Source organism: Rana temporaria, chromosome 5, assembly GCF_905171775.1.
Source record: "Rana temporaria chromosome 5, aRanTem1.1, whole genome shotgun sequence".
NCBI classification, from domain to species: Eukaryota; Metazoa; Chordata; class Amphibia; order Anura; family Ranidae; genus Rana; species Rana temporaria.
This window is the reverse complement of record NC_053493.1, coordinates 43,861,678-43,884,237: the sequence shown is the minus strand read 5'-3', so window position 1 is coordinate 43,884,237 and position 22,560 is coordinate 43,861,678. Positions and strand designations below refer to the sequence as shown.

The window sequence follows — 22,560 nt, the reverse complement described above, 5'->3', positions numbered from 1 at the left end:
CCTATCACAGATTCCTCTCCATCACAGATACCCCAATCACAAAGCCCCCCAACACAAACTCCTCTCCATCACAAAGCCCAGAATAACAGACCCCTCCCATCACAGACCCCCATAACAGATCCCCCATCACAGACTCCTCTCCATCACAGATTCCCCCATCAAAAAGCCCCCATATCAGGTCCCCCCCATCACAGACCCCCCCCCATCACAAAGCACACCCAACACAAACTCCTCTCCTCACATAGCTCCCCATAACAGACCCCCCCATCACAGACTCCCTCATCAGCGATCTCCCTTCATCAGAGATCTCCCCTCCTATCACAGATCTCCCCTTCTATCACAGATCTCCCCTCCTATCACAGATCTCCCCTCCTATCACACATCCCCCCATCGATGTTACACTGCCACCCCTTCTATAACATCCCAGCACTCCACCTCTCTGCTACCTCAATCACACAAGACGCAAAGCATGGCAGGTCCGGACAAAGGGCGGGACTTTGCTAGTGAAAGGCAGGTGTTTGATTGCTGAAACCGCCCCGCTGCTTAACTCAAAAGACTCGCCTTTTGTCCGGACCTGTTGTGTTTCTCATCTTGTGTGATAAAAAGGTAGCAGAGGGGAGGGGGATTGCTGCGATATTAAAGGGGCAGTCTGCGGGCCGGGTAAATCACACTGGCGGGCCGGGTAAATCACACTGGCGGGCCGGATGCGACCCGCGGGCCGTAGTTTGAAGACCCCTGTTTTAGATCGAAAGAGTGAACTTCTGTCTGTAAATGAGGTCAGTTTAACCACTTAAAGCGGGAGTTCACCCATTTATTAAATTTTTTTTTTCTCCCCTTAGATTCCTGCTCGTTTGGTCTAGGGGAATCGGCTATTTGTATTAAAATATGAACAGTACTTACCCGTTTTCGAGATGCATCTTCTTCCGTCGCTTCCGGGTATGGGTCTTCGGGAGCGGGCGTTCTTTCTTGATTGACAGTCTTCCGAGAGGCTTCCGACGGTCGCATCCATCGCGTCACTCGTAGCCGAAAGAAGCCGAACGTCGGTGCGGCTCTATACTGCGCCTGCGCACCGACGTTCGGCTTCTTTCGGAAAATCGTGACGCGATGGATGCGACCGTCGGAAGCCTCTCGGAAGACTGTCAATCAAGAAGGAACGCCCATTCCCGCAGCCCATACCCGGAAGCGACGGAGAGGATGCATCTCGTAAACGGGTAAGTACTGCACATATTTTAAAACAAATAGCCGATTCCCCTAGAGAAAACGAGCAGGAATCTAAGGGGAAAAAGTGCCCTCTAAGGGTGAACCCCCGCTTTAAAGACTAAAAAAAAATTGACATCCATTGTGAAAGAAATAAGGCATGACAGGTCTTCTTTATGGAGAGAACTGGGGTCTATAAGACCCCATATATCTCCTCTACCCTGGAAAGCATGAGATAAAAAAAAAACATTGATCTCTGCTTTCTAGAGTGAAAACAATGGCAGAGTTTACATTTGCCGGAGCTGGAAGTGACATCATGGCTTAATTTCCAGATTCTCAGAGTCATAGAGATGGCCAGGGACCATCCGGTCCTCGGCCAGCTCTGTGGTAACCCGGCACCACTGTCGGATAGGTTTTTCCGGCTTCCCAATCTCACGGGATGCCTGTAAGAGTAATCCAGTGGCAAAAAAGCCGCTAGGATGGCTTTTACATTGTAGGAATTCGCTGGCTGAAAAAAAAAAATATATATATATCTGGATGACGCTGTAGGCATCATCCAGATATCTCCACTCACAGTCCATAACGTCATGCGGGCGGGAAGTGGTTAAAGTGGTTGTAAACCCAGTGAAGTGACTGGCCTTAGGTGATACATGAAGGTGAAACAAATCCTCTTACATAAGTTGCTTATCAGCAGCCATCTTTCCCCTACATTGTGCAGAATTTACACAATCTCCCAGCTCTGAAAAGCAGGGGGTGGAGAGCTGAAGTTACATCAGTGAGGAGAGTTCTAAAAGCTGATTGGAGGAAGGGGACACACCCCCTACACATAGCACACAGGAACAGAGCTGAGGCTGTCAATCATCTGGAGCTCCCTCCCTTGTCACCATTTTTCTCTTGGTGTCAGAAAAACTTGTCAGAATGGTCTCATGCAGATAGCACAGCAGCGACGCAGTGGACAGAAATGACACTTGGTACTCTTGCGCAGTGGACAGAAATGACACTTGGTACTCTTGATTGAGACAAGTATACCCTATGGAAGCATGTTCATATTTCATGTCTGAGGTTTACAACCAAGTAAGCTCCGGAAGATTTACCCCCATTCATAACCAGGCCATTTTTAGCGATATGGCACTGCGTTACTTTAACTGACAATTGCGCTGCGATGCTGTACCCAAATAAAATTTATGTCCATTTTTTTCCCCCACAAATAGAGCTTTGCTTTGGTGGTATTTCATCACCTCTGTGGTTATTATTTGTGCTATGAACAAAAAAAAGGCCAACAGTTTTGAAAAAAAAAACAATATTTTCTACTTTCTGCTATAAAAAACATCACATCAAAAAATTGAAGAAAAAAAATCGAATTTCTTCATCAATTTAGACCAATATGTATTTTGCTACATATATATATATATATGGTTTGCGCAAAAGTCATAGCGTCTACAAACTATGGGATATTTTTACTAATGGCGGCGATCAGTGATTTATAGCAGGACTGCGATATTGCATTTGGAAGCTAAATGACACTTTTTGGGGACCAGTGACATTATTATAGTGATCAGTGCTAAAAAAAATATGCACAGTCACTGTACTAATGACACTGGCTGGGAAGGGGTTAACATCGGGGGAGATCAAAGGGTTAACTGTGAACCTAGCCAGTGTTTTACTACAGCATGGGAGGTGCTTTTACTAGGGGAAGACATGGATCCACGTCTCTGCTTTTCAGGAACACAGGATCCATGCCTTCTCTACTGACAGAACGGCAATCTGCCTTGTTTACATAGGAAGATCGCTGTTCTGTGTCTCTGCAGAATAATTGGCGGATCAGCCGGTAGAGCCGGATCACGTATATATACACACATGTAAACCGCTCCTTTATATGTATTGTAGCTGTATAATTTGTGGATTACCCGGAGTTCCACTTTATAAACAAGGAATATGACTGGAGTCTAAGGCCCCTTTCACATTGGGGCGTTTTTCATGCGGTACAGCGCTAAAAATAGCGCTGCTATACCGCATGAAAAATCATGCCCTGTAGTCTTCAATGTGAAAGCCCGAAGGCTTTCACACTGAAGCGGTGCGCTAGCAGGAACGCTCCAAAAGTCCTGCTAGCCGCATCTTTACCGCGGTATAGGAGCGGTGTGTTCACCGCTCCTATACCGCGCCTTCCCATTGAAATCAATGGGAAAGCGCGGTAATACCGCGGTATTAACCCTTTTTTGGCCGCTAGCGGGGGTTAAAACCTCACCGCTAGCGCCCGAATACTGCGGTAAACACGATGGTATAGCCGCGCTACAAAAAGCGTGGCTATACCGTCACCGCGACGCTGCACTGTGAAAGCAGCCTAAGAGCGAGCGCTCAATCCCTTAAACAAGCTGTTTTGACTGTTGATCACGAGGCGTATAATCTCACTGAAAAGCGATCTCTATTTTCTCTCTGCTCTCAGCAGGCTCATCTGCATATCCTGATCTGACGACACAACAGACTCAGCAACACATGCTATTAACAAACAGTCAACGGGTGTTGTGTTGGCTACGCATCTCATCTGCTGCCAATCACACAGTCTATACAGAGTTGGCACCCCGTACACCATCTGCATTCATTTTATGGACATTACCCAGCCTGTATGACAATTACATGCTCCATCTAAACACTGCAACATCTTGATGGTACAGTACTGCATTCTTACTGTGTCATCATTTTCAGAACTGTACCCACATATACCATAGAGCAGTACAAAGTCATGTCACACCGGAGTCATAGTGTGGTCAGCAGGGGCGGACTGACAACTCATGGGGTCCCCGGGCAACAGGAGATTATGGGTTCCCTGGGCAATAGGAGATTATGGGTTCCCCGAGCAATAGGAGATTATGGGTTCCCCAGGCAACAGGAGATTATGGGGCCCCCGGGCAATAGGAGATTATGGGTTCCCCGGGCAATAGGAGATGATGGGTTCCCCGGGCAATAGGAGATGATGGGTTCCCCGGGCAATAGGAGATGATGGGTTCCCCGGGCAATAGGAGATGATGGGTTCCCCGGGCAATAGGAGATGATGGGTTCCCCCGGGCAATAGGAGATGATGGGTTCCCCCGGGCAATAGGAGATTATGGGTTCCCCGGGCAATAGGAGATTATGGGTTCCCCCGGGCAATAGGAGATTATGGGTTCCCCCGGGCAATAGGAGATGATGGGTTCCCCGGGCAATAGGAGATGATGGGTTCCCCGGGCAATAGGAGATGATGGGTTCCCCGGGCAATAGGAGATGATGGGTTCCCCCGGGCAATAGGAGATGATGGGTTCCCCCGGGCAATAGGAGATTATGGGTTCCCCGGGCAATAGGAGATTATGGGTTCCCCCGGGCAATAGGAGATTATGGGTTCCCCCGGGCAATAGGAGATGATGGGTTCCCCGGGCAATAGGAGATGATGGGTTCCCCGGGCAATAGGAGATGATGGGTTCCCCGGGCAATAGGAGATGATGGGTTCCCCTGGGCAATAGGAGATTATGGGTTCCCCGGGCAATAGGAGATTATGGGTTCCCCGGGCAATAGGAGATTATGGGTTCCCCCGGGCAATAGGAGATTATGGGTTCCCCGGGCAATAGGAGATTATGGGTTCCCCGGGCAATAGGAGATTATGGGTTCCCTGGGCAATACGAGATTATGAATTCCCCCGGACAATAGGAGATTATGGGTTCCCCGGGCAATAGGAGATTATGGGTTCCCTGGGCAATAGGAGATTATGGGTTCCCTGGGCAATAGGAGATTATGGGTTCCCCGGGCAATAAGAGATTATGTGCCCCCCGGGCAATAGGAGATTATGGGTTCCCCGGGCAATAGGAGATTATGAGTTCCCCGGACAATAGGAGATTATGGGTTCCCCGGGCAATTGGAGATTATGGGTTCCCCGGGCAATAAGAGATTATGGGCCCCCCGGGCAATAGGAGATTATGTGTTCCCCGGGCAATAGGAGATTATGGGTTCCCCGGGCAATAGGAGATTATGAGTTCCCCGGGCAATAGGAGATTATGGGTTCCCCGGGCAATAGGAGATTATGGGTTCCCCGGGCAATAGGAGATTATGGGTTCCCCGGGCAATAGGAGAATATGGGGCCCCCAGGCAATAGATTATGGGCCCCCAGGAAATAGATTATGGGGCCACACAGTATACAAACACACACATACAGTATGCATACACAGTATACACACACAGCATACATACACACACACAGAATACACATACACACACTAAAAGGGTAATGGAGAGGCGGGGCAGCTATAATCTGGGGATATTTCGACCAAAAGGATGTCGGTAAGGGACATTTCAGGGACAGATGTAAAAAAAACACAGATTTTTTCATACTGTTCCTGGTTTTACTGAGGCTGGCAACCCTGATGGGGCCCCCTAGTGGCATGGGGCCCTCGGGCAGTGCCCGAATGGTCAGTCCGCCCCTGGTGGTCAGGCATGTTACAGTCTTATTTTGCAGTCTACAGAAATACAGAAATGACACAAAAAAATTGGATGAGGATGTAAAAATTGAGGTTTGAAAGGTTTTCATTGGACCTAGGTAAATTGGAAAGTTGGCCACACAACTTACAATCTACTCTTAAATTCATTTTGATTACTGCTTTACTGCATATACAGAAGTTGCAGGCGCTGGTCACATATATGCGATCAGAACCTCTGACTGAGCCTGGAGACAAATGGTTTTCAATCAGGGTCCTGGCTAAGCACCCAGTGTGTGTCATCCGTACATAGAGTGGTAGAGTCCAGAGTCTTCAGAAAGGGGATTCAATATACAATGTTACCACTGAATTCAGAAAATGCCTATATTTGTGTGTGTATATACAGTATATATATATATATATATATATATATATATATATATATATATATATATTTAAAAAAAAACACACACACACAAATATAGGCCTTTTCTGAATGCCTATACCACTATATATATATATACACACACACAAACTATATATATTTTGCAGCGCTAATACAGTTAAGGGGCATATTTATAAAGCAGCAAGTGTGACTTTTACTGCTGGTGAATCAATTGCTCATTTAGACCCCTTTCACACTGACGCCGCTATTTTTACCGCCGACGCTATGGGCGGATTTGTAGTGCATTCCGGCTTCTAGCAGGGAGCTTTTAACCCCCGCTAGCAATGCGCTGCTACAGCCACGCGGTCCATTTGATTTCAATGGGCAGCAACGGTGGAGCAGTAAACACACCTCTCCTAAGACTTATGCCGCGTACACACGATCACTTTTCGGGTTCTAAAAAATTATGTTTTTCAGGCTCTAGAAAAAACTAAATTTTTTTCAACTTGATCATTATTAAAATGGCCTTGCCTACACATGATCGTAAAAAAAAAAAAGGCTCTAGCAAAGCGCAGTGACGTACAACACGTATAACGGCACTATAAAGGGGAAGTTCCATTCAGATGGCGCCTCCCTTGGGGCTGCTTTAGCTGATTTTGTGTTAGTAAAAGACGATTCGCGCTTTTCTGTCTGTTACAGCGTGATGAATGTGCTTACTCCATTATGAACGGTAGTTTTACCAGAACGAACGCTCCCGTCTCATAAATTGCTTCTGAGCATACGCGGGTTTTTCACGTCGTTAAAGCGCACACACGACTATTTTTTACAACCCGAGTAACGACAACGTTAAAAACGTCGGCCCAAAAAAAAAATTCAAACATGCTCTATTTTTTAACGTTTTTTAGAACCCGAAAAATGCTCTGAAGCCCACACACGAACGTTTTTAATGACATTAAAAAAAAAAGTTGTTTTTTAGAACCCGAAAAATGATCGTGTGTACGTGGCATTATACACCGCACATGTGGCCCCTGGGCCACTGGTTGGGCACCACTGATGTACAGCCAACCATGGATCTTCCTCTTTTCCTTTTGGATTGTAAACTCAGGATCCTCCCACTGTTTAATGAGGTTTTATAAATACATAACTATATGTTTTTCCCTACATGTCCCTTTATTAGAAATCATCAGCTAATAATAGCAGAAGTCTTGCCTGTCGGTGGTTTTATGTGGATGTCTTTTGCTGGACACGTGTATGGGCAGCCACTCCTTTGGATCTCGTTATGTCAAAAGTTTATTGGAAAAAGCAAACAAGAGTTGAAAGTGGACCTTTCAGAGTCAATCGATCATACACCCCATGTAACCGACTTAACCACTATCAAAAATGTTGAAGCCACATTTGTTGTGATCCTGTAATACCAGTCCTAACTGATCAATAATTGCTATTAATTAATCCAAATTTTATTTAAGAAAAAGCAGTTTACCCAACAAGTAAAATCAGTATGTATGTGACCCATATTCGCTAATAAAGTCTTGTAAGATTTTCTAGATTTAGTTCTTCTCCTATGAGATTTACCACCTAATATTTAATGAACTACAGTATTTGAAATACAGAAAAGAATGTTCTAGTTAAAGAAGCATGTCACAATTAAATATATACACACAACTAAATACACACAACTAAAAACTGTACGTCGACCACGTCCATCAGCTCACAGGCGCCGCCCCCCCCCCCCCCAGAAGCCTTGTACCACCTACCCCTCCCTTCTAGATTGTAAGCTCTGTGTATATGTATACAATTGTATGATATAAAATATGTATATAAAATATAAAAATATGTATAATATAAATTATGTATATAAAATCTAAAAATATGTATAAAATTGTATAATATAAAATATGTATACAAAATCTAAAAATATGTATATCATTTTATCTCTCTGAGCATCCGTTTTTTTTTTCACCCCCTCCTTGCTCCCCCTTCACCTTTCCTGTGTAATCTTCCTTTTTTTCCATGGCCTCTGGGGCCCCCTCTAAGGTTCTTATTGCTCCACTTAGAGGTGGTATTTGATGCCTCTAGCTAAGCCAGTAGTTCTGATGGCTGATAAACAATTAAAAGTTTGTTTGCTCTTAAATGCTCTGATGGCTGCGATCTGTGTTGCTATTATTTTACTGTATTATGTTTATTATAGCTGAGCGGTCCATATTATGCACAATTTCTAATGCATGTTGGTTATCTATGTACCCCTTAATGCCTTTTCCTGCTTGGTTTGTATTGTACAATTCTGGGTACACAAACAAATAAAATAATAACAAAAAAACAATATGTATATAAAATCTAAAAATATGTATAAAAATTGTATAATATAAAGTATGTATATAAAATAAAAAAATATGTATACAAATTGTGTAATATAAAGTATGTATATAAAATCTAAAAATATGTATACAAATTGTGTAATATAAAATATGTATATACAATTAAAAAATATGTATAAAATATGTATATAAAATCTAAAAATATGTATCAAATTGTATAATATAAAATATGTATATAAAATCTAAAAATATGTATATAAAATCTAAAAATATGTATAAAATATGTATAATATAAAATATGTATATAAAATCTAAAAATATGTATAATATAAAATCTAAATATATATATATAAAATATGTATATAAAATCTAAATATATATATAAAATATGTATATAAAATCTAAGGGCCAGATTCACGAAGCAGATACGACGGTGTATCTCAGATACACCATCGTATCTCAGCTTTTTTCAGGTCCTATCTATGCGCCTGATTCATAGAACCAGTTACGCATAGATAGGGCTGAGATCCGACAGTGTTACACTGTGTTACACTGTCGGATCTTTTTTTTGAATTAAAAATGGCGCCGGGGGCGTTCCCGCTGATTTACAATGAATAATATGTAAATCAGCGAGATACGCGAAATTCACGAACGTACGCGGACCCGACGCTGTGTTCTTACGTCGTTTCCGTAGCGCGGTACCCGTCGTATACTTACCCATGCTAAAAGCAGGGGTAAGTATTGTTAAGTATGGCCGTCGTTCCCGCGTCGATTTGTATTTTTTTTACGTAGTTTCCGTAAGTCGTTCTCGAATACGGAACTACGTAGTTTGCGTACGCATCGAAACCACTGACGTCCTATTGACGTCAGTGGGAGCAATGCACGCCGGGAAATTCCCCGGACGACGCATGCGTATTTAAATCGGCGCGGGAGCGCGCCTGATTTAAATATGACACTCCCCTAGCCACGGAATTTGAATTCCGCTGGGGGATTTAGGATCCGCCGTCGCAAGTTTGGAGGTAAGTGGTTTGTGAATTAGCCACTTGCCTCCTAAACTTGCGGGAGCGGATCTTAATTCACGTAGAACGAGCGGATCTATAGATCCGCTGATCTACGTGAATCTGGGCCTAAATATATATATAAAATCTAAATATATATATAAAATATGTATATAAAATCTAAAAATAGGTATAAAATTGTATAATATAAAAATGTTAGTAATGAAATTGATTAATCAGGCTCAAAATTCCAAATGTTCCAAGATTGTAGCGGTTTTACGAAAGGAACTTTCTAATGATATTGGTCCTTAGGTATCGTAGTACCGGGTCTATAGATAGAACATCACAATCACCGCCACATCACTACTTGTCATGTAGTTTGGAGTCACAGGTAGCAACCAGCAGACAAAATAATGAAAATCAGCTTACACAAATGTCAGAATTCTTCAGTCGTCCTCCCTTGGCTCTTTTTAGAAGCCTGATCCAGGAGGCCTTCATTAGCCAGCCTGCTCGATCACTGTGCTCGGCAGTGGCAGTCAGAAACGATCCCGACTAAAGCAAAGCCTGGATTGAATTGTAGATTTGCTTCCTCTTTCCTATCCATCTTGGCTTGCAAGCTCCAGCACAAGCCAACCGCGACAACTTTAGCGCAAGTACTGGGGGGTGTCATTCCCAGCAGAGAGGTCCAAGGATACATGCATTAGCAGCATCAGCAGCATCAGCAGCATCATCCCCCCATCCCCAAACAAAGGTCATTTAAAGAGAGGTGCAAATATGTCTCCTATTAGGCGATGATAACAAATCCCAGGCATCCATGATTGCCTTGCACAGGTGATGGCTGCACAGTACTGACTGCCTCCTCCTGCAGGAAGATACCCTCCTTTATATACAGAAGAGGAAATCACAGGCTAAATGTAGTCAGTGGCATTTGCAAGTGCAAAGTTCAATCAATCTCTTTAGGGATCTGGTTGGGGGCCGGAGAATGGCATCACTGAGCATGCTCTGTATCCTTTCCTTACGCAGATGCTCACATCACACGCTGTTGTTGGTCTATGTCAGATTGCTGCTACTGCTGCTGCATCTCAAGGGTACACAGCTTGAAAATAGCAAGATGCTGGCTGAGCGGATATTCAGCCGGATGGCAGGGCTGTCATTGGCGGCACACTCTAGCCTCCCCAGAAACAAGGAGTAGATGTATTTATTTATATTGGGAGGGGGCAGGAATACAGGCAGCACGTGTTGCAGGAATGATGGGATCCATCTACATGTTGCAGACGCAGGTATACAGACGTAGTGAGGAAAAGACAGATAATAAGCTGGTACATCAAGAACCAATGATAAAAAACTAAAGCAGCTATAGCCTAGGTTCACATTGGATCGATCTGTCATGCAATTTGAGAGATAAAATTGCATGACAAGTCGCAGCCTATTGGAATGGAGGAGCTCAGCTATGAGGAAAGATTAGAGGAACTTAATTTATTCACTCTTGAGAAGAGGAGAATAAGGGGGGATGTGATTGTAGCGCTACCCCCGCAGGAGCCGCTGGATAGATTTGGGATCTACTCTCATCAATTGATTCACCCCCTTTAATTGACTCGAACCCTCCCTTGGCACACCAGATAAATGCAATAGTATTGTGTCCCCTACTTGGCTGGGGCCACAATAAGGCTGCATTCACACCTTGGCGTACAAAATCGTGGTGTTTTGTCCCGCGAATTGCGGCGACAAATTTTGGCGTTTTGTACTGCGATTTGCGGCGACAAAACGCCGCGATTGTGAATGCAGCCTTACCCCCTCTATGGAGATGGTTCACATCTCCTATGCCGAACGCCGAAAGCCGCCTGAAAAAAAGGTCCGGGACTTGTTTTCAGGCGGCAGGCGTACGGCGTTCGGCGTGGAGATGTGAACCATCTCCATAGAGGTGCATGTTAAATCATCCCTCCAGCGTCTCGGGGCTCAGCGGCGTCGCACTACAGGCGTATATACGCCTAGGTGTGAACGGGGGCTAACACATATAAAACATGCAATGGTAATACAATCAGGGCTGTGGAGTCGGAGTCGAGGAGTCGGAGTCGGGGGAAATTTTGGGTACCTGTAGTCGGAGTCGGCAAACAATGCACCGACTCCGACTCCTACTGAAATTTAGATTGGAATAAAAAAAAAAAAGCAAGTTTAAATGTCCCAATTCACAAAAAGTTATAATTAATGACTTCTCTACTGTAAGAATAAAGACCAATGCATGCAGTGCCTCACGTAACCGCAAAACGAACACGTTAAGTGACCGTGAAGAAGCATGCTTTTCATGTGCTTCACTATATGGCACGCAACGCACAGTTAGGAGCTGCAATACTTATACTTTCCATAGTGTTGTGTTCTGCTTTTACAGGGAACGCATGTTAGAGAACCAGTAAGTGTCCAAATAAAAAAATTCCAACAGGAGTTTTATAAAGCACTAAAAGAAGTTGAAAAGTATGATCGCTCATCAAAACGTACTGTTGAAGAAGCCATCCTTGTTTATCCAGAGATCGTTAGTGATGTGGCCAGAATAGTTACTGCAATGCCACCCACCCAAGTCAGCGTCGAAAGATTATTTTCAGCCCTAAACATAATAAAGTCTGACTTAAGAGCCTCTATGAAAGAGGATCTGGCAGAGGCAATTCTCTTCCTTAGAACTCTACATTGAATTGATTTGCATTTGCTAAGCCTAGAACTACATTTCAAGATTAATATAAACCATTTCTAGGTTTTACAGATTTTGTTTTTGGTTCATTATAGATAAGCTTTGTTTTTGTTCTAAAACAACCAAATAATGTGGTTTGTATTTTTGAACTGGTAAAGATCCTGTTCCTGATGTTTATGCCTGCTGCTACTATCCAGACACTTGATTGATTAATATATATTTTTTTATAAAACTTTGTTTTCATTGTGTTTGTCTTTTGCTTAAACTGTGCAATACAGTAGACTGTTGGCTTCCCAGTAAGGAATGTATAAAATACATTTGCATATTAATACAGAGGAGTCGGAGTCGGGGAGTCGGAGTCGGAGTCGGAAGTACATAAAACTGAGGAGTCGGAGTCGGACCATTTATCTACCGACTCCACAGCCCTGAATACAATAATAATATTACCTTCTCCAACTGGCGGCTCCCAAAAGTAAACACACCTCACACAATCAATATAGTAAAACCTAAAGGGTAACTTTACTTGGCATATGGTAAAAAGGATAAAGGGGGTTTGAACAACAGGTTAAACATACACAGGTATTAGCATAAGGATGACTCTGCAAGGGCCCTTTGCAAGAGTCAACAAATAAAGAAAGAAAACCCAAACTAAAATTGCTAAGTATCAGAGTTGCTTTAGGAAGTCTATGCTCGTGAGCTCCCCCTAGTGGGCAGTTCTGCAAAACAGCTAATGCAAAAAACCTTGGCAAGGCCTGGCTCAAACAGCTCCAGAATGTCTCCTAAGGACGAAGTCTATGTTGCAAACGTTGGTGCACTTTTAAATTGTAATCCAAAGGGGTATGATGAACACAAATGCTGATGAACCGATATCCAGTCAGCGTCAGTCAACTCTGCTGGTGTAACTCTCAATTGTTAGGCCTCTCCGATTCAATCGGAGATCAACACGTGGCTCCAGTTTATGGAGTAATATTAATTTATAAAATGGATTAGTATGGAATCTTGGGCAAGTGCCCTCTCACCCGAACAGGCCCAGTCCGCCTGAGTCCTTCACAAAGACGCGCCAATCAGTCACCGCTCCGCAGCACAGTCTCCGATATCTGACTCCCCACTGCTATGATCGTCAGCTGGCGAGCTTCTCCAGCCTCAAAGGGGTACGGGATAAAGGCACTTGGTCTTGTCTTTCTCCCGATGACCGGCCTCCAGATGGATCTCCTCTCAGGCTTCAGGCCTAATCGCTTGGCTGTGAGGCTCTCCCCTGCTCCGCAGAGGAAAAGGCGCAGGTCCCAAGAGAGCGAAGTCAGCCCCTCCCTGCCTTTAAGTAACCTCCCCATAAGGCTGTGCGGAGGTGTCATGTGCTCCAAGAAGGCAGGGCATTGTGGGAAGTGTAGTCTATTCCTACTAAATGTCAATGGAGTCCATTTCTCCTGGTACTTCTAGTCCCACAATGCGTTGCTTTTTTTTTTTTTTTTTTTTTTTTTTTTTTTTTTTTTTTTTTTTTTTCCACTTCAGCTTTTACCAAGTTCTAGAGACCAGCTCATGATTTGATGCTTCTTACGTCTCGGTTTGTGGTTTGCATCATGTGTGGTATATATTCTATGCATATTTTTTTTTTTTTTTTTTTTTTTTTTCACCTTTAAATTATTAGTATACAAAACAGTATGTGTAACAGCCGCCCGCTGGGGCCGTGAGGTCCTGGCCCCACCTCCCTAGCCCTCCGCGTCCCAGCTGGCCGTGAGGTCCTGGCCCCACTTCCTTAGCCCTCTACGTCCCAGCTAGACTGAACAGGGCACATTACCGTATAGCCAACTTTAGAAATTGTTTTCCCCCCCCCCCCCCCCTCCCCCTCATGGCTCCCAGGAATCTCCTAACTTTTTCCTCAAGTATAAGAACAGTCTCAAACGTTCAACAGAAAATAATAAGTATATGAATCGCTTTAAGAAATGACCATAGAAGGGATAGATATAGTTTCTACTATGAAACTACTAGCATACAACTCGTTAGTGTCGCACCCTGACTCTCTCCGCATAGCTCCATGTTTTTTTGTACTCCCTCCATTTTTCCCATTTCTCCCTATGTTCACCGATCGTCTCTAGGTGACTATGCTTTAACTCTTCCAACCTATACGTTTCCTCCACTTCGTCTATCCAATTCCAGACGTGTGGGCATTCCGTCTCCTGCCACTTTTTGGGTATAAGTTTCTTAGCAGCGTTTAAAAGATGAGGAAGTAACGACTGCTTGTATTTTTTTAACCCCTCTTGGCTGCAATGAAAGAGCACCACCCAGGGGTCTTTCTTTAATTCTTCGCCCGTGATAGTTTTAATTTGACTCAGAATTATGTCCCAATAGGTTTGTATTTTTGGGCATAACCACCAAAGATGGGCCATTGTGCCTCTTTCTGAGCAGCCCCGCCAACACTCCGCGGTCTGACCCGCTTTAAATTTGTTTGCTTTCTCCGGGGTGATATACCACCCTGAGATACACTTGTAATTTGTTTCGGCAGTTCGTATATCGATTGCAGATGAATGGGTTAGGTGCATAATCCTATTATAACTATTTGTCCCTCTTGTGATTCCTAACTCTCTTTCCCATTTATCTATGAAAGGTGCTTCACTCCGTGAACCTATCTTTACCAGTATCCCATATAATTTAGTGATAGTGCCCTTTGAATTTTTAGATTTGCAAATCTTCTCAAGTGGAGTGAGCTCCGCCTCCGTCCGTAATGGGCGGGGGAGGTGCCGCACAAAGTGATGCAACTGGAAATAATGCCACCTATCCAGATTCCAAAAATCCGTTTTGGATCTCAAATCTTCATAGGACATTATCTCTCCATCTTTAATAATATCGCCTAAGTGAACAGTGTCTACCTTAATCCAATTCCCTCCAATTTTATTTTCGCCTGGAGCGAAATAAGGGTTTTCTTTTAGATTCATTAATGGGGAGTTGAATTTCCCTTCTAATTGTGTCAGTGTCCTGTCCCACATTCTTAAAGTGTCCCGTGTTAAATCATGTATTTTGTGATCTAGTGCTCTGTGTTGTGCAGGGATCCAGATAATATTTTTCAAATATTTACTTGTTAGTGCTTTCTCAATTTGCACCCACCTTTTATCAGACCTATCCCGTGCCCATTCTACCGCGCGCGCTAAAACCGCCGCCTTGTAATAACTTTTAATGTCCGGGACTGCCAGACCGCCGAGTGACTTGCCCTGTTTTAGGGTGGAGAGGGATATTCTGTGTTTCTTATTTTTCCAGACATAGTTTAGTAGCAAGGCATTAATGATTCTCAAAAATTGCTGAGGGAGAGCTATGGGGACTAATAAAAATTTATAAAGGATTTTTGGGACTACAACCATCTTCAGCATATTGATGCGTCCGATCCATGATATAGGTTTATTAACCGTTCTTTTTAATTCGCTCTTGATCTCATTTAGTAAGGGAACATAATTTATTTTATACATCTTCTGCTCTGTGTTGGCCAGTTTGATACCTAGGTACTTTAATTCTTTGGTCCAGGGGAATGCGCAGATCTCCTTGACACGACACACCTCCTTTTTGTTTAAATTGATATTCAAAATTTCAGATTTAGTTACATTGATTTTAAAATTTGAGATCGCGCCATATTGTTGCAAAACTTTAGAGAGCTTTGGGATAGAATTGGCCGGATTGGTTAAATAAAACAAAATATCATCGGCAAAAGCCGATAATTTATGTTCCTCCCCTTCTACTCTAACTCCGTTAATGTCAGGGTCGTTACGTATGGTAGACAGCAGCGGCTCTAAAGATAGAATGAAAAGGAGGGGGGACAGGGGACAGCCCTGTCTTGTCCCATTTTTCATCTCGAATGAGTCAGATAGTGTACCATTAATTTTTATTTTTGCAGTGGGATGGTGATAGAGTGCTTTAATCCAACGGGACATCTTGTTTCCTATTCCCATGGCATTAAGAGTCTCCATCATGAGCCCCCAGTCTACCCTGTCAAAAGCTTTTTCAGCATCTACTGACAGGAATAGTCCTGGGGGCTCATTCTGCCTTATGGTCTGTAGCAGGAGAATTGCCCTTAGACTGTTGTCTTTCCCCTCTCTGTTGGGCACAAAGCCCACCTGGTCGGGGTGTACTAAGGCGTGCATAACCCCTTTCAGACGCCCCGCAAGAATTTTGGCAAAAAGCTTAATATCTGTATTTAACAGAGAGATAGGTCTGTATCCCGAACAGAGAGAGCTATCTTTCCCTTCTTTCAAAATTATTGCGACCACTGCTGCAATAGCTTCGCTGCTGGTTTCAAATTCGGACCCTAGCCCATTAAAATATTTGCACATCCTCGGTATCAAAATGTTGCTATATCTCTTATAATACAGGGAAGAAAACCCATCCGGCCCCGGGCTTTTTCCACCCGTGGTGGTATTTAGAGCTATTTTTATTTCTTCTTCAGTTATGGGGCGGTCCATATTGGAACTTTCCATCTCCTCTAATCTAGGAAGTCCTGCCCTGTCAAGGAAATCTCGGGTCTTTCCCTCCCTCTCCTCTGCCTGCCACCCTGGATGTTTTAATGTGTATAGTTCCTCATAATATTTTTTAAATGTTTCCGCAATTTCTCTGGTTGCGTTTACCATGGTCCCGTCTTTCCTTTTAATTTTTTCAATATAATTTCTAGCTTTCTTTTTTTGAGCCATTTTAGCTAGGAGCTTGCTTGGTTTATTACCCCAGAGATATCTCTCTTTGGAGATACATTTTAATTTATTTCTCGCTTCCTGTTCCATGATATCCTTGAGAGCATCTCTTTTTATAATTAGATTATGATAGATCTCTTTTGATGCCTGCGCTTTGTGTTTGCATTCTAGGGACTCTATTTCTTTAATCAGGGTGTTTGCTTTACTTTTACTCTCTTTTTTTTTTTTAACGCCCTCCGCAATTAGAATTCCTCTGATGTATGCTTTGTGCGTCTCCCAAAGGGTTGCGCTAGTAATCCCTTCCGTGTCATTAATAAGAAAAAATTGTTTTAATTCCGCCTCCACCCTACATGCCCCTCCTTCATCGCGTATCAGGCTATCATCTAGGCGCCACACCGGCCGCTGTCTCTTTTGTATAGATAATTTGATTTTCATGGAGATTGGGGCGTGATCTGACACAGTCATAATACCTATGTCCGTCTCCGTAATAGAGTCCAGCAGCCTATGATCCGCCAGGATGTAGTCAATTCTGGAGTATGTTCCGTGGGGAGGAGAGTAAAACGTGTAATCATGTTCGTTTGGATGGAAAATCCGCCAGACATCAACTAGTTGGCAGTCGTGAATCTTTCGTTTAATTCTTTGTAAATGCACATTTCTTGTCACCTTCCCACGGAACGTGCTATCTTCTTTTGGATCGAGGACGAAATTCAAATCACCCATCAGGATTATATACCCCTCAGCGAAATCATTCAATTTCCCCAAAATTTTCCCTAAGTATTGGGTTTGGTGTACATTTGGGGCGTAAATATTTGCTAAGGTATAGACTATGTTATCAATCCTTACCCTAAGAAATAAAAATCTCCCTTCTGGGTCTGTCATCCTTGCCTCAAGGGTGAACCCGAACCCCCTTGTAAACCCAATTGCCACGCCCCTAGCGCGTTTTGAGATGGAGTCACCGTAAAACCAAGTGGGGTATGCAGGGGAAAAAAGCTTGATATTCGCGTCTATGGTTAAATGAGATTCCTGAATAAAGACAACGTCCGCTCTAAGTTGTTCAATCTCGGCAAGGACCTTTAGTCTTTTAACAACTGAATTTAAACCCTTTACATTATACGATACAAATTTTACTTCTGTCATTTTCTATAACTATATCATTTCCTGCTGAACTTTCCATGAGATTCCGGGAGCCATTTTCCCTTTTCCCTCCCTGTTTTGAAGATGGGGAATCCTTCTCCTCTTCCTAACCCACACACCTCCCTCTATCCCTCCCCCCTCCCCCCCATCCAAACCCACACTCCCCCCCTCGGTCCCTCCCCCCCCCCCTGCCCAGGCCAGTACGTCGCCTGTGAACCGTAGGGATCCTTGGTATCCCCTACCCATTGGTTCTTTTGGATGAGGTGGGGCGCCTCCGCGCTCCTCCCGCCCTTTTTCCCCAGGAATCCCCGGGTACTAGGTCTTATGTGGGTGGGGAGACGGATCTACCCTCCCTATTCCCCTCTCCGGTCGTCCCCCCCCCCTCCCCCCGCTCCCCCCCCCCAGCACCAAATCGCTTCCCTCTGGGCCGCCCCAGGGGCCATGCTGCTTTCAATTAACTATTCGACCCATCCGGGTAAGTCCACAGCAGGCATATCCAATTTGCGGCAAAACCCCACCAGATCCTCAGGGAATATTAATTTTGCTGACACCCCTTCTTTGTGGCCTATCAGACAGGCCGGAAATCCCCATTGGTAGTTTATATTGGATAATCGCATTTGTTCCAGTAAGGGCTTTTGATGTCTTCTTCTGGCCAGGGTTTCCCAGGCCAAGTCCGTAAAAATCTGAATCTCCGTCCCGGCATAGGATAACGGCGGCTTTCTTCTCAGTTTTCGCCAGATCTCCTCTTTGTGTTCGAAATGTCTAAACCTAGCAATAATATCCCTGTGCCAGTTTCCTCCTCCTTCCCTGATCTTCCCCACCCGGTGAACCCGTTCTAATTTGAGGGGGCCTCCCGAACCATTTTCAAGAAGGGGGAGAAACAAATCATTGAGAATTCTTCTCAGGTCTTCGCCCTTCTCCTCCTTAATAGATCGTATTCTTAAGTTTTGCCTTCTATTGCGGTTCTCTTGATCTTCTATGCGGTATTGCAGCCACCTCTGGTTTTGTTTCAGGGACAGATGTTGATTTTTTAATTCAATGAGGTCAAGGTCCTGCTTTTCAATCCTTTTTTCTGCTTCCTCTACGCGCTCCAACATGTGGAATAGGTCCGTTCTTAATGTGCTGATTTCCCCTCTTATTACGTTCTCCAACCTTTTTAACATAGCCTCCATTTCTCCTATGGTGGGGACATGGGAGTCCAGGCTGGTATCGGCCATTTGGCTGGCTACGTGTTCTGATTCTATTGAATTGTCCGCAATTGGGGTTGCCGCCCCCCCCCACTCCCTTTTTGTTAGCCCCAGTTTTTTCCACTTTTTTTGTCGTGCCTGGACTCTTAGAGCTCCCATCCGGGGTCATGTAGTGTCTAATCGTACTAGTAGAAGAGGCCTCTTTAGGGATTTTCGGGGCCGCCCCCCTAGTTGACCTATTCATGTTATATTTCTTTATTGTTCTAATGCGTTTCCCCAGTTTGAATAAGAAGGGGCAGGCCTCCCCCCCCCTTTCCTCTTTCCCCCTACCCTTTAACGGTAATTTTTATCGTTTACTGAGGGGCTAGTTGAAAATATTGGGGAGATATTGATTGCATCTATTGATAAATTTAAAGAACACAGCCAAGGCACAAAAAAATAAAAATAAAATGAAAATGAAAAGGGGAGACGGAAGGAAAATCATTGCTCCGGCTGACACCGGGGAATCTTGACAGTTCAGAAGTTTTCAGTAAATTACCCAGGACATTGGGATGTATACAAAAGAGAAGGAAGGTGAGACCACCCCCTTAGAGCCAGAGACCTTTTTTTGGGGGGTCTTCCACAGTGAGGGCCCCAGCAGCTCCCGAGCAATGGCAAACCGGGGGGGGGGGGTGTATACACCCCTTTCCCTTCTGTTTTTTTTTTCCTTTCCTTCCTTCCCCTTCCCCTTTTCCCCCGTTACTTTCCCCCTTTGGGGGAGTGCAGAGACCTCGAGAAAAAAAAAAAAAAATGGGGCTGCTGGACGCTATGCCCTGGTATTGGCCTCTGCTCTCGGTTTTCTAGCTGCCCCTAGTCTAGCAAATCGACCCCACAATCCAGGTCAGACCTGGTAAGAGAGAGACCTCTCTGACGTTGCCACTGGTGCTCTAGCCCTGTGCCCCAGTGGTTTAACAGAGCCCTGCAAAGGTAAGTATGGTGACACTTAAGTGGCTGATATTTATCCAACCTGCTCTCGGGGGCTATTACGGCTGTGTGTGTGGACCAAGAACTTATCGTCCGTATATGCTTTTGCTTCTATTGCAATTTGACTTTCTCTCCCCTTTTTTTTTTTTTTTTTTTTTTTTTTACATTTAATAAGTAGCCGGACTATTATCTATGAAGGCAGATACAATGACTCTGAGGTATCCGATATTTTTCAACTTATCCCCTTTAGCCAGTATCAGTGTCTGTATCAATGTCCGCAGCGAGCAACGCTGATTGCTAGTAGACCACACATGCTTAGGTTCTTAAGATATATATAAGGAAGCAAGACACCGTTATAGCACTTGGAATAATGTAAAGTAGAGTAAGTGAGCCACACCGTCCCACACCATCAACGCTGCCAGGGCTGAGTCCCAAGGTCCACACATTGCCACCATACAGTCCCCCATGGGTAAGAAAAGGGTTAATATTACCTATTTGCAGGTCATCTGGCTTCTAAATAACAAAAAAGAAAACTTCTCTTCCACGGGACGACGGGGAATCCCGAAGTCACTCCGAGCAAGGAGGGGGGGCGCGCAGCTGACAGGTGAGCCGCAGAAGAAAGCCTCCCTGAGATCTCTCCACGCGATGATTTCCTCTGCCGCCGGGGGGAAGCGGGGGGGCCGGGGAGCGAGGGACTCCCGGAGAGCGGCGGGGGCTAATGTGGTCAGCGGAGTGGACGGGCTAGCCGCTCGGCGGGCTCCCGCCCTGCAACGTGTCCACCGTTGCTGGCGCACCGCCGGGTCTTGCTCCCTCCATCTCTCGCCGCCATAGCCGGGTCAGATCCGTCGCGCTGGCTGCTCCTCCCTCCGACGTGCGTGCTTCACGTGCACCACGTCATTCATTGATGGGTTCAGATTCTAATCCAAACACCACAATGCGTTGCTTTTAAAGAAATATAAACACGTATGTACAAATGTAACTGGAACTCCGGTGGGGATTCAGGCTATGAATAGTTCATGATAGTATGACCCCGCTACACAATCAACATGTACAAATATATAAGGGGTCCATATAGTGAACTTGGTATTGAGTTATTCACTTTACGGTCAGCACAAAAGACAAGGGGATACTCTTTATGTCTAGAGGAAAGGAGATTTCATCTCCAAATACAGAAAGGTTTCTTCATAGTAAACATGTAGCTGTGAACATGTGGAATAGACTCCCTCCAGAGGTGGTTCTGGCCAGCTCAGTAGATTGCTTTAAAGGGGTTGTAAAGGAAAAAAAATGTTTCCCTAAATAGCTTCCTTTACCTTGGTGCAGTCCTCCTTCACTTACCTCATCCTTCAATTTTGCTTTTAAATGTCCTTATTTCTTATGAGAAATCCTTACTTCCTGTTCTTCTGTCTGTAACTAAACACCGTAATGCAAGGCTTTCTCCCTGGTGTGGAGAAAGCCTCTTGAGGGGGGAAGGGGCGAGCAGGCAAGTCAGGACACTCTCTACTTTGCAGATAGAGAAAGGAGCTGTGCGTTAGTGGGCGTCCTGAAAATCCTGCTCGCCCCTCAAGAGGCTTTCTCCACACCAGGAAGAAAGTGTCGCATTACGGTGTGTAGTTACAGACAGAAGAACAGGAAGTGAGAATTTCTCAGAAGAAATAAGGACATTTAAAAGCAAAATGGAAGGATGAGGTAAGTGAAGGAGGACTGCACTAAGGTAAAGGAAGCTATTTAGGGAAAACATTTTTTTCCTTTACAACCCCTTTAAGAAAGGCCTGGATACTTTCCTAAATGTACATAATATAACTGGGTACTAATATTTATAGGTAAAGTTGATCCAGGGAAAATCCGATTGCCTCTCGGGGGATCAGGAAGGATTTTTTTCCCCTGCTGTAGCAAATTGGATCATGCTCTGCTGTTTTTTTTTTTTGCCTTCCTCTGGATCAACTGTGGGTATAGAATTGGGTATATGGGATTGTACGATATTTTTTTTTATGGTTGAACTGGATGGACTTTTTCAACCTGACTAACTATGTAACTATGTTAACACTTCACCACTCTATCCAAAGCTAGAAAAAGTTTTTTGTCCTGACATACTCTCTAATGCCTCGTACACACGGTCGGACTTTTGACCATGCAAAAGTCCGTCGGAAGTCCGACGGAAAAAAGAGAACAGGTTCTCTAAGGTCCGTCGGACTTCTGACCAAAAAAGTCAGATGGAGGCTATACACAGCCGGACTTTCCAAGTAAAAAAGCCATTTGGACTTTTTTTCCCCTCGGAAAGTCCGGCCGTGTGTACGAGGCATAACAAACATGCCAACATCTTTGTCTCAGTCCCCCGCCAAGAACACCCTCAACCCTCTGGGCAGTCCAAATTAGACCATGCCCACTTTCTAGGCAGTCTCAACACATTTATGTGGAAATTGTCCACAATCCACTTCTAAGCAGCTCTGGTTTGTCACCAGTAACATCCATGCTGGCTAAGGGCACCTCCCACCATCCTCCAGCCACAGGAAAAGGACACGGCATTTACACACCTGAAACAAATAGAAACTCCACCTTCTTAATCACTCACATTCTCCAGGCCTGAGGCCCACCTCCAAA

The 22,560-nt window shown here is 44.4% G+C and overlaps 1 protein-coding gene across 7 annotated transcripts in view; it reads right to left on the bottom strand.

Annotated features, from left to right (window-relative positions):
• Nucleotides 1-22,560, bottom strand: part of CACNB2 (calcium voltage-gated channel auxiliary subunit beta 2) — a 391,254-nt gene that overhangs the window by 139,026 nt on the left and 229,668 nt on the right. The window contains exon 1 of one of the 7 annotated variants that reach the window (XM_040352482.1): nt 9,764-10,488. The exons of 5 other annotated variants lie outside the window; for them this stretch is intronic. In XM_040352482.1, coding sequence (XP_040208416.1) covers nt 9,764-9,832 — 69 coding nt within the window. In that variant the 5' untranslated portion in view covers nt 9,833-10,488. Of the gene's footprint in view, nt 1-9,763; nt 10,489-22,560 lie in introns of those variants that run through there. One more of the 7 variants, XM_040352480.1, reaches the window with a different exon arrangement.